The 18,462-nt window shown below is 43.4% G+C and overlaps 1 protein-coding gene across 1 annotated transcript; it reads left to right on the top strand.

Moving 5' to 3' along the window:
- The first annotated feature begins 3,621 nt into the window (after positions 1–3,621).
- On the top strand, positions 3,622–12,502 carry LOC138794031 (olfactory receptor 6N1-like). Its single transcript, XM_069972797.1, has 4 exons — positions 3,622–3,673; positions 3,863–3,931; positions 8,275–8,333; positions 11,549–12,502. Exons 1-4 carry the CDS (start codon positions 3,622–3,624, stop codon positions 12,500–12,502), a joined length of 1,134 nt encoding a protein of 377 aa, XP_069828898.1.
- The last annotated feature ends 5,960 nt before the right edge of the window (positions 12,503–18,462 follow it).

The following is an 18,462-nucleotide window of genomic DNA, read 5'->3' as shown; positions in this document are numbered from 1 at the left end:
GGCGGCAACTCAGTGCATTTAGGCATGTAGACATGATCAAGACAATCTCCTGCAGTTCAAACCGAGCATCAGTATGGGGAAGAAAGGTGATTTGAGTGCCTTTGAACGTGGCATGGTTGTTGGTGCCAGAAGGGCTGGTCTGAGTATTTCAGAAACTGCTGATCTACTGGGATTTTCACGCACAACCATCTCTAGGGTTTACAGAGAATGGTCCGAAAAAGAAAAAACATCCAGTGAGCGGCAGTTCTGTGGGCGGAAATGCCTTGTTGATGCCAGAGGTCAGAGGAGAATGGGCAGACTGGTTCCAGCTGATGGAAAGGCAACAGTGACTCAAATAGCCAACCGTTACAACCAAGGTAGGCAGAAGAGCATCTCTGAACGCACAGTACGTCGAACTTTGAGGCAGATGGGCTACAGCAGCAGAAGACCACACCGGGTGCCACTCCTTTCAGCTAAGAACAGGAAACTGAGGCTACAATTTGCACAAGCTCATCGAAATTGGACAATAGAAGATTGGAAAAACGTTGCCTGGTCTGATGAGTCTCGATTTCTGCTGCGACATTCGGATGGTAGGGTCAGGCGTCAACAACATGAAAGCATGGATCCATCCTGCCTTGTATCAACGGTTCAGGCTGGTGGTGGTGGTGTCATGGTGTGGGGAACATTTTCTTGGCACTCTTTGGGCCCCTTGGTACCAATTGAGCATCGGTGCAACGCCACAGCCTACCTGAGTATTGTTGCTGACCATGTCCATCCCTTTATGACCACAATGTACCCAACATCTGATGGCTACTTTCAGCAGGATAATGCGCCATGTCATAAAGCTAGAATCATCTCAGACTGGTTTCTTGAACATGACAATGAGGTCACTGTACTCCAATGGCCTCCACAGTCACCAGATCTCAATCCAATAGAGCATCTTTGGGATGTGGTGGAACGGGAGATTGGCATCATGGATGTGCAGCCGACAAATCTGCAGCAACTGTGTGATGCCATCATGTCAATATGGACCAAAATCTCTGAGGAAGCTTCCAGCACCTTGTTGTATCTATGCCACCAAGAATTGAGGCAGTTCTGAAGGCAAAAGGGGGTCCAACCCGTTACTAGCATGGTGTACCTAATAAAGTGGCCGGTGAGTGTATATACATACACACATCATAACCACCCATGCAATATGTCATCCGCATGTCTCAGATGTTATACGCCAAATTCGGATCAATACCATCACTTTTGGGACTGCTCTGAAATTCAGTTGGAAATGAGTTAAGAACCCCATATGCACCCACCATCTTAACTTTGTACATTTGACCCCTGAATGGGACATCTTTGGTCATATTGACTATGCCTCCCTCCCCTGCTCACTTGCTTAAGAGAGGACAAAAAACCTCTGTATTGTCTCGGAAGTTGCTAGGAAATCAATATTGAAGGACTGGCTCTCCTTGACCCCCCCCCCCCCCCCTCCCAAGACCACCACCACCATTACCACCCCACCCATTCCTACAATATTTCATGCAAAAACTAACTTTTTTATGTTTTCAGAATGGACTGGGTAGAAGCAACCCTACATAAAGAATCCAAAGAAAACTTTTATCCAAATTGAACTGTACTGTGAATCTGTGGAACAGTCTACCACAGGATCTGGTCACAGCAACAACAGTAGAGGGCTTCAAAACCGGCCTAGACAAGTTCTTAGACCAAAATAATATAAATGCATATGTATAGAACCTATCACCCCTCCCCCTTCCCTGTATCCATCTCCTCCTTGTATATCCCCCTTCCCTGTATCCATCCCCTCCTTGGTTGAACTTGATGGACCTGTGTCTTTTTTCAACCATATTAACTATGTAACTATGTAACTATGTAACAAATTATACTTACTAGAATTAGCGAAAATTACATACCAACACACTACCTGGTACCTGGAACAGTCAGTTTCCTCAAACCCCCCAGTTTCACCGGACCTGATTGGTCTGGTTAACCGACCTCTAATACATTGCCGTTTTGTTCTTTGCTCTGGAGGGCATCTTGTGCCCCAATTCCTGTCAATGCACTTTACTGCCTGCACCCCTTTGGTTACTATTGTTGTTTTACTGTTCATCTTTGCCTTTGCCAGAGGAACCTCATGAACACATTTCTCTGAAAACTCTTCCTAACACCAGTTTGTTTTCATGAATTTTTTTTAATGATAACTGAGGACAGACTATGGTTTCCTTTCTCGCGCAGTTGGCATTTTGCTACCTTGGTATTATATGCATTGTCCTTTGTTAGTGGACACAACCTATGTCGTTGTTTACCTTTCCCCCCCTTGCTGCCCCAAAACCCCACTCAAGGGACGTAAGGGTGGCTGAATAGAATCATAGAGACAAAGTAGAAAAAAGTGAAAAGAAAAGAGAGAAGAAAAAACAAGTAGTAGGGGAAAATCAGAGGGAGTAAAAAGGGGAAGAAAGGAGTCCTGGTGTCCAGTCACAAAAACAAGCCCACTCAAGCCAACCATTGTACAAACCGGGGGTCAGCTTTGTAGGTTGTCCACGTCCGTTCTACCTTGTTTTCCTTCAGATGTTCCTCTGCTGTCAAGGATTCCATCCGATATAGAAGGTCCATCTCTTTGACCCACTCGGCTACAATGGAATAGGAGATTTCCAGTGTCTAAGGATCACAGTAGGGGCTGCCGTCAAGAAGTGACGTAGCAAGCCCTTCTTAGCAGCGGAGGGAGGTCTGGGCAACAAAGACAGCAAGGCTACCGCAGAGAAAGGTGTTACGGCCGTGCCTGTTACCTGTGCGTAGATGTCAAAGACAGATTGCCAAAAAGGCTTTAGAACCGTACAACTCCACCACACATGGAGCATCAATAGAGGTCCGATACTTCAGGGTAGCACTGGTGAAGGAGCTATGGGTATCTATACCATCTGGTTAGGATTTTAAAATTCTTTTCCTGAGCCTGGCAGGTCCATGAGCAATTTGTGCGATAGAGTGTATATACGTAACTTGTCCGTGTTTGAAAACGAACTGCCAAGCTCCTTTTCCCATGCCACCATGTAGGCGGCTTCTGGGTCTGCCTCTTTGTCCAGAAGTATACAATAAATCCGGGAGATAGCTTTAATTGGAGGATATGATTCAAATAGAATCACTTTCAAATCTGTAGGAGTGGATGAAGATATACCGTTCGGGAATTTACCTTTCAAGGAGGCATTCAGCTGTCTATACTCAAACCAGGATAACGTCCTCTTCAGGCAGGCCGCCTGCAATGGAGCTAAAGATGGGAGAGTGGTGCTCGTTCTTAAAATCTGACCCATCCTGGCACCCTCAGCTGACGACCAACCCAAGAAAAACTCTCGACCACACACGCAGGGAAAAGCAGAATGGTCAAACAATGGGCTCATTACACCAGAGCGATGGGAGAGGCTGTTCATTGTTCTTTCATTGTTCTGACTAGGAGATTTGCTATGGGATCTTTGTGTTAATTTAAAGAATGTTCCCACATACCTAATCCTATCTTTGCAGTCAGACCATAGATCACCCATGTTGGTGATGACACTTGCTTCCGGATGCTTCCGGAATTGACAGAATACAAAGTCACAAATTTAAAGAAATAACAAAAACCCATCTACCTGCACCCGCTGCATGAATTCAAAAGTGGATATTTGTCTCTTCCGCACACAAAAAGAACCTACGGGTAAGTATAGATTTTTTTATTATGTCCCCCATAACCCCTGCCTGCAGCAGATTTATCATTTTGGCCGGACGTCTCTTAGGGACAGAGCCCAAAATGATCTTAAGGACCACAACAATTTTCAATTTAGCATTTTTGCTTTTTCTTTCTCGCCTTCTAAGAGCTATAACACTATTGTTTTTCCATCTACAGGGCCAGACGAGGGCCTATTTTCAGAAATTAGAGCACTTTGTAATGGCACCTTTCAACCTACCATAAAAGGTATGCTAGAACCCCCAACATATTATTTAATGGGTGAAATGGGGGGAAAAATACGATTCAGCAATTTTTTTTTATTTTTTTTTTTTTTTGGGGGGGGGGGGGGGGGTCTGTGTTTATGTAATGCACTTTACAGTACAACTGACATGATATATTTATTCTGTAGGTCGGTCTGAATACAGCGATATTCAGGTCATATAGCTTTTCTAATGTTTTACTATTTTTTTTAACAGTAAACTTTATTTATTTTTATTTTTTTTCAAATAGGTGTGATTACAATTGCCCTATTGTCACTCTTAGAATGGCCTTATTGTGACCTATTGAGAGCTTTTATGTTTTTACCTATGGGACTATATGGGGACATTTTTTGTGCCATGATCTCTAGTTTTTATTAGTATCAGATTTGTGTAGATTTGTGTAGATGAGACATATTGAACAATTTGGTCATGGGTCCTTAAGAGGTTAAATGTCAAACATTGACCTTCTTTATCATATGATTCTAAACAACGTTTTTGTCAAGAATAGTGTGTAGTGGATGGTTGTGATATAGCTTAGCCGGGTGTTATGCTGTTGTAACGCCAGTGCTGGTTGGGCACACAGGTATGGTGACACACCTGCTTTTATTTTAGTGAGGCTGGCTATACCCTTTCCCCTGTGGTCAGTAACCTGCCGGGCTGTTTGGTGGTCCCTTGGGCGTTTATCATGGTGGTCCGGAGTGGAGTTGTGACCCACCCGGACTATTGGTAACGCTATACTTAGAAAGGGGAGATGACCCAAGGAAAGTGCAATGGCTGTTTAGGTGCTTAGATAAGAATCACAGAGTCCCGTTACAATAAATAAACTCTTCTTTGCTGCAGGAATACTTGATACAGTGATACACAATAGACCTCTGCCTTGATAACACACTTCGGACTTGACCAACAAGACTTGTGCTGAGAGTTTAAGAGTAAGAACGGCCAAGCTGGCTTGGTTGCGTGCTGAGAAGTAAAGCAAGTTCAGAGAAAAAGAGAGGAGGATGTTGAGAGAGTCCTAACCCAAAGTAGTACTGTGCTCTGCAGGAACTTTAGAAGTAGAAAAAGTAGAATACTTGAGAGTAGAGAGAATACTTGTGCCCGTGTTTTGATTCCTTGGTCTTTGCACCACCTATTGCCTACCAGTGTTGGGTGACCCGTCCTATAGGGTGACACAAGCCCCAGATCTTGTTACCTGGGATGAGCAGAGTGGTCAGAATTCTCTGGTTACATCCGCGCTATGAGATAGAGGCTTCTAGTAACTTTGCTCTATACGGATCAGTTCCTCTTTCTTCAGGATACTGGCCTGCACCTTGTTCATGGTGTGGGCTGGGATTATCCCTGACTTTGTCGTCTGTGTGAGAGTTTAACACTGCATAGTGTGTATACTGTAAGTGCTATGTCAGTAACTTACCTGACCGCGCTCCAGCGTCGTCTGGCCCGGCTGGAGCGCAGCGCCGCCCTCCTCGGCAGGGCCGGGTGACGTCACGGAGACCCGACGGCGTCCCTAGTAACCAGGGGAGCCGCGGGTCTCGCGTCAGTGAGCGTCGCCCGGCCGAGCAGCTGAGTGCTGTTGAACTCAGGCTGAGTGACGGATCTCTCTGCCACTCAGCCTGCAGTGCACCAGCTGCTATGTGTCTGGATTCAGGAGGCCGGACCAATCAGCCTTTGGTCCGGGCTCCTGATCCAGTATAAAGTGTTGTCAGTGCCAGCCTCTAGTCGCTGGCTATTAGTTGTCTCTGATCCCAGCTCCCCAGTCCCTTGTATTCTGCCCTATCCTTCCTCTGTTGTCTTGCCTGGATTCTGACCTTTTTGCCTGTCCCCTGACTCTCCGTTTGGTTCCGATTTTGTACTGCGTTGCTCGTTTGGTTTCTGACTCGGCTAGTTTACTCCCCGCATTGTGTTTGTCTGTCTGTCTTCGTTTTATGTTTTGCACGTATACAGCATAGGGATTGTCTTCGTGATTGTCCGCGACCGCTTAGGGTCGACCGAGGCAAGTAGGCAGGTGACAGTGGGTGGGGTCAGATTCAGGGCCCACTGTCGAGTGTCTTGTCTTCACCTGCCATTCGCGACATGCTACTTTCAAGAAACGAGTTTCTGTTCCCATGTGCATCTGTTCTGTACCACACATCAGACTACACTGGACTTGTCATCTAACAGGGGAACTGGCATAAGCCAGGGCCCAACTTGACTGCTGTAGGGACTATTCTGGCTTGCGCCCTTCCTCTACAGAAACCAGAGTAAGACTCACTAAGTGGGGCTACACTTCCTCTCCCCATGTGACATCTTGCTACAGCATATGCAATATGTGCTGTGAGTGAGTGGGAAGAGAGTGCAAGAGAAGAAAGGAGAAAGGAGATAGGTAGAGAACAGAAAGAGCTCACTTTTCTCTCCCTATTTCTTTTTTTCTCTCCCTAGATTTTTATTTAGATGCCTATATCTGTCTATCTCTACCTATCTATTGATTTCTCAGCCTCTTTCCCTATCTATCACCTTATCTTCTATATCCAGCTTTCCCTGGATCTTGCTATTTGTCTTTTTTCTTTTCCTCTTTCCTGCTTCTCTCTTTAACACTTTCTATTCTTCTTCTCTATCTCTCCCTGTATCTATCTAGTTGTTTGGCTATCTATCTATCTATCTATCTATCTATCTATGTCTTTTCCCTCTCTATCTGATACACAGCGCCTCTCTCTCTGAAGTCTGGCAACACACTGACAAGCTGCTGGCGCGTTCATGCACTTCCTGGTGCTGTGGAGTGACATCACACATCTTGATTTTCACAGAAAACCAGGATACAAGGGATTATAGGAGTAATAATCCCTTGTATCTTGGTCTATTCTGTGAAAAAAGTAGTTTTGTGTCACCATTGCTATTTTAAACAGATTTGTAACAAAATTTCTCAAAGTTCGGTTCTGTACCGAACCAAGCTTTTTGCAAAGTTTGTAACGAATCTGGTTCGTAACTGTTCGGTTCACTCATCCCTAACCTCAATCTTGTAGAGACTGCATACACATACAGTTAGGCGAGTGTGGATGTGTTTGGGAGGGAAGCTGATCTAAAAGTTGATGATGTCATCTTATAGTTCACAGAAGTGGGCTGACCCAGGAGAGACCACTTTCTCAGACACAATAAGCACTGTGATTTTCTGTGGGTCAGGCTGGTGATCACATGACCTAGTTACAGTAAAGAATCACATGGATGCGGCAGTGCTGGAATGAAACAGATTGCGCTGAAGGACTAGTGATGATGAGTTTGCTTGTAATGGGCCGATAATCCAATAATTAAGGGGGAAATTACAGATGGAACACTAATGTGGGTTATGCAGATGCTCTGGCCCTCAGGCCTCTGGGCATGTAAACTTTATACCTTTATTTCTCATCTATCCAGCCCAAATGTAAAATAACTTTGAAAACAAGTAGCTATTGTATATGGTGTAACAAAGCACACAGTAGTAGTATGATAACTTCCATATGAGAGTCCACCGGGGACTGTTATAGTCACTTCTATTAATTATTAGTTAGTTTTAACCCCTGAGGAAGAAACAGATGAGACGTGTAAATTACCGCAAACAACAACAAGGTGATCGCCATTACAGGAGACGCAGATGTTACAAAGTATCAACACGCGGTGTAATAATTCCTGAGAGGGTTATACCCATAATTAATATCCATCCAACTTATTACAAGGGGGTATAAATAGGGATGTAAGAAACCGGGAGGGCGCTCCTCCGTAGGGTGAGAAAATACCAGTAACGCCAAATGACATTCTCCAGATCCAGGACAAGAAAAATCCATCCAAAAGTCAAATTCTTTATTACTCCCTGAGATTCTTGTCATTAAGAAATGTTTCCTGCTATGGGAACCAATACATACAAGGTAAGTGTCCCTCATCATACAACAGACACCAAGGCTTAGGAAACTAGTGTGAAGTCTTCCGTCTAATTGACCTGCACCCCATGTAAATCACAAACCTTCTTATGTCGTTTTGAAAGATGAATGTCACCAGTTGTCCTCTATGCTGATGGGAGCCGGGGGGCTAGACCCTCTGCTATGTGTCTGGTTCCAGTATGCCACCATGGGCAAATAATTCAAATAAACATTTAGACAAAAGGTTATTGATGGCAGTGGGTCACACTGCTAAAACACGCTACAATACTAAGATACATCCAGTGAGAGAGCGTGGTGGCAGTGCTCTCAACTCCCCGGCCCTCCACTAGTTCTGACATTGTGGATCCATTATAGTTTATGAGGCTAAAGTCTCGGAACTGGCGAGTGGCTGGGGAGTCAAGCCCACTGCCACCACGCTCTCTCACGGCTGTATCTTTGTATCTTCTAGACCTGCTGCAATCAGTAACCTTTGACATGACTGATGACATGCAAGTGCACATTGCTGTGGTTAAAATATGAAAAACAAAAGTGAAAAATGCACATGCTATTACGTAGCACATACTCTCCCCCATCATATACACAATATAGATATTTAAAATGGAAAAACTGCTCTAAAGATTTTTGGAAAAAAATTGGTTCTTAGCAAACCATTCAATCAAATAGAGTGTACCATCTCACCATGTTAAAGGGGTAGTCCACCAAAAAATTTTTCTTTCAAATCAACTGGTGCCATAAAGTGCCAGAGATTTGTAATTCACTTCTATTAAAAAATCTTAAGTCTTCCAGTACTTATCAGCTGCTGTGTGTCCAGCAGGAAGTGGTGTTTTCTTTCCTGTCTGACCCAGTGCTCTCTGTTGCCTCCTCTGTCCATGTCAGGAACTGTCCAAAGCAGGAGCAAATCCCCATAGAAAACCTCTCCTGCTCTCCAGACTGGAAATAATACAACTTCCTGTTAGGCATACAGCAGCTGATAAGTACTGGAAGGCTTGAGATTTTTTAATTGAAGTAAATTACAAATCTCTGGCACTTCATGGTAGCAGTTGATTTGAAAGAAAATTTTTTTGGGTGGACTACCCCTTTAAGGTGACCTCAGAGAGAGATGGTCCTACACAGACAATGGCCTCTCTTGGACTAATACAAAGCCTGCAAAACTGAACATGCAGGACTCAACTAATGGGTGGAGTGCAAGCCAAAAGGAGGTAGAATCCTTGTGCCCTGAACTCCACCCATCTCCTGTGGGTGTTTTAAATAGAGATTAGTTGGGTCCTGCATGCCCAGTTTGGTAGGCTTTGTATTAGCCTGAGAGAGACCATTGTTAGTATAGGACCATCTCCTTGAGGCCACCTTAACGTGGAGACATGGTACACTGTATTGATTAAATGGTTTGCTAAGAATCTAATTTTTTTCCCAAATTTTTTTTGAGCCGTTTTGTCCATTTCAAATATCAATATCATGTTTAAGACTAGTAGATTGTACATGGTAAGTGCTAGCATTTGCAGGTTGTTGTTGCATTTTTCTGGTGATGTCTGATGACATGTCAAAAGTTATTTATAATGACAGGTATTCTTTAAAGGGAACTCAGTCCAAGTAGGTTCTGGTTACAGAACCTGTCACATAATACAAGGAGGGACTGATGCAGCAGCATGATAATTGATGCAGAGGTTGATCAGTACTAGAGATGGGCGAAGCGAATCTGGCAAATCAAGGTTCGCTGTCAATTCACTTCATTCTACCCAGCGAATTCACACAGACTAGTTTAAAAAATTCACAAAAAAATAAAAATAAAAAATGGCGGCTGCACTGGGCTGAAGAAAGGGGTTAACCATAATCCCTAGCACCTATCCAATCAGCTGCAGGCCCCTCTGTGATGTCAGCACCTCTCCTCTATATAAGGCAGTTTGGTAATGGAGACGGCCAGTCGGCTGTGTGTGGAGGAGAGAGCAGGATGGCAGCAGGCAGGCTGGGGGTTCCCAGCTGGACATCCCGCTCAGCCAATCAGTGTGCTGCAAGAGTTTGAGAACCAAAGCAAACTTTCCTTGAAAATACCATTTGAGCTACAAGCAGTTTGAGAACCAATCTGCGATCAAAAGAGACAACACTGCAGCTGATTGCAGTGTCCCACTAGGGGTGATTATTTTGTCTTACACACACCCAGATAAATCAAATTCACTTACAGTAGATGCCACAGTTAGGTTATGCAGTTGCTGTTACCTGCTCCAGCCACTAGGTGTCTCATTCCCCCTGTGCACAGCTGCAGTTTAGGTAGAAAGGTTTAAGCTGTTTTCACACTTTCTTACAAACAGTTCCTGTCACATGGCCCTATTTAAAAAGATCACATCAGTTTAGGTGGAGAGGAGTTAAGTGAGCAGAAGGTTTAAGGAGGAGTTAAAACAGTTCCAGTGTGAGAGACTACAGCAGTCATGCACTGCTAAACTTAACCTTGGAGTAACCAGAGTTACAGGAATCGCCTTCGTCTACACCGAGGATCTTCACTTCAGGACAGTCATCCCCTAGAGAGAAAAGGCAGTGGAACTGATCTCAAGTAGAGCACAGATGCAAGTTAGCCACTCTCTACTGACTACACTCAACTACGTGGGATAACCTCCACTAGTTCTACCTCAAGTTACCTCTATTCTTTTATTTGATTCATTTTTGCACTAAGTACCAAAGCACTGTTATATCCTTTTATATTGCGCTGAAGATATTTTTAAAGTAAAGTTTAAGCATTGTTTAAGTGGCACTCTGTCATCTCTGTCGCTGCACCCTGCACCTCTCACTAGTTTTACCAAAGGTCCGGCGGGTGGGTGGGTGTTACCACTTTTTGCCACCATGACAAGTTGCCCCAAAACACCAGAGCCCAGCAGCTGGTTAAACACCAGTATCCAGCACCCCGGGCCACAGCATGTTCAGTGCTGAATACTCCTATATAGTCTGAGTGTGATGATTAAATCAGCAGACTGTGTGTAAAGATCTAGTATTTACAGATATACAATTACTATGGATGTATTTTTGCCTATGCTGGTGCTTGAATATTGGTACTAATAGAGTTGATAGAACCTCGAGAAATCCTAGGTTCTTTCGAAATCGAATATTCACAAACTTGCCGCATTTGATTGCTAATGCCTTCCCGGTCCGTGGGGAAGGAGGAGAGGGCCCGGGTACCGCCTGAAATTCCAGGATTCAGCCTAGGCTAGTCTAAGAACAAAAATGGTGCGTGGTTAATCCATAAATGTTAGCGCTGCCCAAAAGACTCAAATTTTTGGCTCAATAAAGTAAAAACATTTATCAAAAGTGCACAATATTTACGCGTTTCAAGGAACAGAGGTCCTCTTCATCAGAATAGCAGTGCAAGGTAATAGCCTAGGCTGAATCCCGGAATTCCAGACTGTACCCGGGCACTCTCCTCCTTCCCCACGGCCCAGGAAGGCATCAGCAATCAAATGCGGCAGGTTCGTGAATGTTCGAGTTCGATCGAACCTAGGATTTCCCAAGGTTCGATCAACTCTAGTTACTAATACTTGCCTTGAATGAAAGAGAGACTTCACATCTGATTGTTTCGAACATCCTGCCCAGTGCATCAAAATACCCTTTTCTGGCCCTGAGGACAGTACAAAAATTCTAGGGCGGTGGCAAATAAAGAAGTCAAAGTCACCTGTTTGCTGCCATGCCCCCATCCTCATTACTCTCTGTTAACATTTTACCTTTTGACTACTTTTTACCAGGTGGATGAGGATAACCTTCACTCAGCAGTTTCTTCCAATCTGACCATTACTCGTGTAACCGAATTCATCATCTTTGGCTTCCCGAGTCTTCAAAACTATCAAATCCCACTTTTCTGCGTGTTCCTCCTCATATACCTGTTAACCATCACTGGCAATGGGAGCATCTTCTTCTTGGTGTCAATTACCCACCATCTGCATACTCCTATGTATTTTTTTGTTGGTAACTTGTCTTTAGTTGATATGAGCTACGCATCGGTGACCATCCCTAAGATGTTGGCTAAGTTCGCCATGAACCTTGACAAGATTTCTTTCAAAGCCTGCTTTGTACAGATGTATATTTTTTTGGCTTTAGTATCCACAGAGTGTTTACTCCTGACCACAATGGCTTATGACCGATATGTGGCCATATGTTCTCCTCTTCATTACATGACCATTATGACTAAAAGACGATATTTATTGTTGAATGCTTTGGCATGGTTTGGTGGTTTCCTTATTATACTGCCATTCCAGATCTTAGCCTGGAAGCTACCATTTTGTGGCCCTAATATCATCCATCATTACTACTGTGACCATCCACCATTGCTGCAATTGGCCTGTGTTGATACCTCCATTAATGTAGCAGTTGGCTCCTCCATTGGGGCTTTATTTATTCTAATAACATTTACTCTAGTTGTAATTTCTTACATTAAAATCATATTAACCATTCTCAAAATTAACTCCAAAGAAGGACGTATGAAGACGTTCTCCACATGCGCCTCACACTTTACTGTGGTCAGTATCTTCTTCTTGCCAATCATTTTCATGTATATCCGACCAAAGGCCTCCTACTCCTCAGATGTGGACTCCCTGGTGGCCCTGCTCTACACAGTATTAACACCTATGATGAATCCGGTTATATACAGCCTCAGGAACAAGGACATTATAGAGGCTTTCAAGAGAAAAATCCACAGATAGGATAAAACAGATAAATAAAATGTGTTGTCATTTCATGTCCTATTTATGTTTTTATTTTTATCAATAAATTGGTAAGAAGCAACTTTTTTGGTGTCTTATTCCTTAAAGTGAGTGGAAGGAGAGCAATATAGCTCTTTGGCTCCTCAACAAACCATGTAGACACTAGAGATGAGCGAACTTTTCAAAAGTTCGTTCCGATCAGACTTCCAGATTTTTTTCTAAAGTTCGGTTCGACCGGATTTCGGATTTCTTCGGATTTCATAGTTTAAAGCATCTATATGATACGGGGGTAGTGTATTTGGTTGAATTTAGGTCTCTACATGTCAGTAACATCCTTATCTTTTCAATATCTCAAAGTCAATTTTTTTTTTTTTTTAAGACTTCAATATTCACCATTACAGGGTCTATGCAGGAAATTCACCATTACAGGGTCTATGCAGGAAATTCACCATTACAGGGTCTATGCAGGAAATTCACCATTACAGGGTCTATGCAGGAAAAAGGATCCAACTATAGTACTTGTATATCTGTATAGAACTTTTTTTTTTTTTTTAGTTTTATTCTACACACATGCACAAGGTACATATTTGTGCCTCAGAAAAACACATATGTCATATACACTCTTCCAAGGGTCCAACTATAGTACTTGTATATCTGTATAGCACTTTTTTTTAGAGTTTTATTCTACACACATGCACAAGGTATATATTTGTTCCTCAGGAAAACACCTATGTCATATACACTGTCGCAAGGGTGACAGTATATTGGTACACACATGGAAATCAGCTCACCCCACCTGGATAGAGGTGCATGCATAGCACGGATCTCTGGGGAAAAGATGGAGCACGTGGATGCAAATGCGGGCCGTATCCCGTGTATGGAAATCCAACGTAGAAAGGTTCCACAGCTCCTTGTAGTAGTGCAAAAGACTTTATTGGTACATACAAAGTGAAATTTAAAAGCTGGTTAAAATCGCGCCGACGCGTTGTGGAGGCAACCCTCCTTAATCATGGCAATATATATGTTACAAAAATGAACCTTATATAGTATGTGGGATGTACCTTGTACCACTGGCTCCTCCCCCAAAACGGGAGGAGGGAAGGAGTGGGGGGGGAAGAGGGGGGGAGGAGAAAAAGGGGGGGAGGGAGCAAGGGAGGGAGGGAAGGGAATGTGAAGGGGGAGGGAAAGGGAGGGAGAGGGGAAAAAGGGGGGCGAAAGGGGGCGGGGGGAGAAGGGGGAGGGGGGGAGGGAAGGGGGGGGGAGGGAGGGGAGGGAAGAGGAACGCCTCCCTCGGAAACCAATACCGAGGGGCTGTAAAAGGTGCATAGCAAGTAGCGGATAACAAGTAACACATGGGTAATCACTGTATAGTAACAAAACAAGTAAATAACAATCCGTTATACTATGCTGGGAAGGAGAAAGATGGAGGATGAATGACTGGTATGTTGTTTTCAGAAAATATAAAATAGATCTGTTTTGAGATTCATACCCTGGGGAAAACGTGTGGCCAGGTTCAGAATCCAATATGCTTCTCTTTTTCTGAGAAGCTTAGCCCAATCTCCACCTCTTGGGGGTTTATTCACTCTTTCTATGGCTATAATTTTAAGGGTGCTAGTGTCACCCCTGTGGCATTGGTGGAAGTGTCTGGATAAGCCAGACATGGATTTGGACCCTAAAAGGACAGTTGTAGAGCGAATGTCTCGCATATGTTCAGAAAATCGAACCTTGAGTTTTCTGATGGTGGACCCCACATATTGGACATGGCAGGCGGAGCATTTTAACCAGCTTTTAAATTTCACTTTGTATGTACCAATAAAGTCTTTTGCACTACTACAAGGAGCTGTGACAGTATATTACTTGTATATCTGTATAGCACATTTTTGTTCTGTGCACCCTTTGTTCTCCTATGCCTAATCTATCCACCTATCTCTCTTTCGCCTTCTCTATTTTTCTCTCTCAATCACTATATGTTTCTCCTCTCCGCTTTCCTAATAATCTTTTTGTCTTTGCTTTTGTACAATATCTTCTCAGTACAGCAGCAGCGTTTTGTCACTGACGAGCTCTGTGCACTGCTAACAGTCTCCTTCCTCTCTCTCTGCAGACTGCGTCGTGCGGTCATGTGACCGCTCCTCTTAAAGCAATACTGACGTCACACAGGGGGTGGGCTAGCGCAACCTCCCTGCTGATTGGATGTGTACCGGGCATCATGGGGAAAGCCTTTTTCCCGCCCAAAACACTTTGTGCTTTCTAAAATGGCGGCTGCGATTTTAGAAAGCAAGGGGGAAAAAAATTCAGACTCAGACTTTTGGAAAAATCCGAACCGGATCCCTTGCCGGCCAAATCGCTTCGCTCATCTCTTGTAGACACACAGTAGTGCTGTTATGGATGCACATAAAGAGCGCTGTCATATTGACTGTCTGCTCCAAATTACAAGTTATAAGTTATAAGTTTATAGTATGCACTGAGAATCAAACACCCTGACACATTGATGGTTAAGGTTTATAACCTTTATTCAACAATGGCAGCCAGTTTATATACCCTGGGGCATGTGTTCTTCTACTAAGGCTTGTGTACTTCATTGGCTGAGGTACAAAAGGAGCTAGTTACGTAGCACTGGTGTTACTAACGTAAGCTGTAAAGAATGTAACTATCTCTACTTGTTTAGAAGGTCAGCGCCATATTGTAATGGCTTCACAAAATATACAAAATATCACATCCTTAAAAGTCCCCCCTTTGAAGGCTAAAAATCTCTTCTGCAGTTTATGTATTCTGAGGTCTTCATCACATTAGGGACAACCCATCTCTAGCAGATAGGCTACCTCTTAAGGGGCTTATACAAATGAAAGTCAAAAGTCCAATTCAGTGGTCAGGACAGCAGACACCTTTCATCTGTGATGTTGGATATTTTTCCTCTCTTTTTTCTTTAATTGGTTAGCCTTTGTTTAGGCTTCACCTCCGTATATAAATGTTCAGAATTGTTTGTACTTTTTACCCTCACAAATAGCTGGTACAGATTTCTGGTCCTTAACCCCCTAGGCCCCAGTGCCTACCCTACACCCCATCCCTTACTCCTGTTTTCCTAGATTATTACTTGCTCTATGTCATGAGCTTATTTGTATGCTTCTTTCTTTCTTTCTTTCTTTCTTTGTTCTGTATTAAAACCTTAATAAATACTGAATGTAAAAAAAAAGTCCAATTCTAGTCTATTCTGAAATGTATGGGGGTTACTTTGCTTCTTTTTTCATTGGTGTCAGACTTTGGATTCCTCTTAATCATCTGAGGCGATGAAACATACATACATAGTTGGAGTTGCTGCTTTAACATCTGGCTGTTCCTCAAAGACACGTTGTTCTTTCTCCTGGAAGTTGTTAGTTTCAACCCCTGAAGTTAGTGGAAAGTGAAAATTGGGCTTAATCCCTGGATAGTTCAGTAGAATTGTGGCTAGTGAAGGATATATATCAGGGGTTGTGGTTAATGGTGCATTTTCTCAGCAGAGACTGGTTAGAAGTGTGTAATATGAAAATGATTTAGCTTTACTAGATAGATAAGTGGTCAAAACAATGTATCATATACTAAAAGCAGGGAATTCAATACAATATCCATATACCCCGAGAGAGGTCTTTTCATCAGGACCATTACAGAAAAGAATCTGGAAGTGGTATAGGATGGGGGCACCATGTTGGAGAAGGAGGCCCTCCAACATCTTTATTGCAGTACAGCAAGTGATTTGATTTTATACTGCTGTCTATCACTATTAGAAACGAGCGAACCGGCCGAGGTTCGGATTCGTATGAACCTGAACTCTCGGCTTCTGATTTCCACTGTCTGCCCGCTCCGTGGAGAGGGTGGATACAGCCAGAGGACCGCCTGGAAAACTGGGATACAGCCTATAGCTATGGCTGTCCCCCCTTTTCCCCCTTGGACATCACTTGCTCTATCCTAATATTCTGTGCTTATATGCTTGAAACTCTTTAAATAAACACATACGAATATTATAGACAGGACAATGTACATGTTATAAACATACAGTAACAGCAAACCATAGTGAACAAAGGGACAATGAAGCAGAAAATGCTCCATGCCTTCCAGCATGCCTCCACACTCCTCCCGGGGACATCCCCGATCCTCTGAGCTCCTGCACTTCATTCACATACAGTTTTCCATAGAAAGTGGCAAGCTAAATCCCCAAACTTTAAGGGGATCCTGATAGAATTCATTAGGCCCAAACCAACCTATAACCTCGAATTGGGAAATCCTTAAGAACCAGTGGCTTTTGGAAATGGGTTGACAGATTGACAGACCAGGTACTGTACCATAATAATTTATAAGCTTATCCATGACTATTCTTCCTACCCGCTCCATACCACTATCACTAAATATGAATATAAATCTCCCATTCTCCTTACCACTGTCCCTACCCAAAACCAAACCTAACCAAAATTGTGGTACATCCCCCCAATAGGCTCAGTACCTAGGGCACAGCAAAAGAAAAACTTCTCCACAGGAGAAAAGCCCTACTGGTACCCAGCGATACTCCAAAGACCTTATCTTCCCATGGTAATGGGAGGTACTTTGGCCAGGAACAGAGCAGTGCCGAGCAGGGGGACAAACTTCACTAGCCATTTATACAGTATCTTGGTCATAAGGTTTTTGATGCTAAATATGGCTTAGATCTTTACCCTTTGACAGAAGAATCAGGGCTGATCCCCACATTGACCTCGGCAGATCTGGACCTAACAACTTTTTCATGGCAAGTCCTTTAATCCTCAGCCTGACCTCTCGTCTGATGTCTTCCGCTAAAACATCAAGAGAGGGGTCTACCCCTGGCTCAGGAATGATTTCAGACAGAAATTCCGACATAACATCCTGATCTATATCCTTCCTGCCAAAGAGGTGTGAGTAAAAGGATCTAATAACCTCTGTAGGGGTCACACTGAACTGTGACATTTTTTGTGTGGATGAATTCAGCCCCCAGTAGTCTCTACGCGGGGGGGGAGTTAATTTTTTTTGTTACAGTTACAGTGGTTACAGAGCTCCATCTCAACTAAGGACACTATGGGAAAGATGACTTTCTCCTTTGAATAAAATCTGTCTAACCTAGACCTGAGACCTCAAGATGGTATTGAAGTCTCCACCTACTGACTAGTAAAAAAGAAAGGGCTTAATTTTCATAAAGAGGCTTTTACAGTTCATTTACAGTAATAATACAGTAGTTTGTGGGACATGGATGGTAATAAGCCAGGGGTCCTTCCTCTTCATGAGGACATCCAAAACCAGGCACCTCCTCGTTTCTAACTTGATATTGCACAGAAGCCGTAAAAAAGGACCACCACCCCACTATATTGCTCAGCTGCTAGAGATCAGTGTGAAGGCCGATGCCTACACATTTCTTATGTTTTTTTCCAGAGAGGCTATATTTTTCAACCTGATCTCCTGCAAAAATAAAATTTAGGTGTTACTATAAAAAAAAAATCAAAGGCTATGTATCTGACACAGTTAATGGATGCCAGTGTCAAGGGGGTGAGTGCCGCCATCCTAACTGAACTAAACAACCTCACCTTTTTTATTTTTTATTTTTATCGTAACCCCACACTAACCATCAGAAGAGAACTCATTAGGCTTCTTATTTACAAAGTCTCCTCATCTCTTTGACTCAGCATCCTTCAGAACCTCAGCGGAGTCAGAGGCTCCTTCTGTGCTTCTCCTCGCACCTGACCTTAGAGGAGTGTTTTGGCAGATTACTGGGGTCTGCTCCCTGAACTCACTTTGCAGCCGGCTCATGGGACACAAAGGGCACATACACCAGGCTTACTTGCTGCAATTTTTTTCTTCTTCTTTTTTATTACTTTTACCCTCTCACAAGTCCTTAGCATAACTGAAATTGTCTAAGTGCACAGAGGACTCTATGGTGATAATTTGTGCTAGCAATGCACCTCCACCATCCTTCTCTTTGCCAGCAC

This window comes from Dendropsophus ebraccatus, chromosome 5, assembly GCF_027789765.1.
Source record: "Dendropsophus ebraccatus isolate aDenEbr1 chromosome 5, aDenEbr1.pat, whole genome shotgun sequence".
Lineage (NCBI taxonomy): Eukaryota > Metazoa > Chordata > Amphibia > Anura > Hylidae > Dendropsophus > Dendropsophus ebraccatus.
Note: the sequence above shows the minus strand (reverse complement) of the source record. Positions and strands in the feature narration are given on the sequence as shown.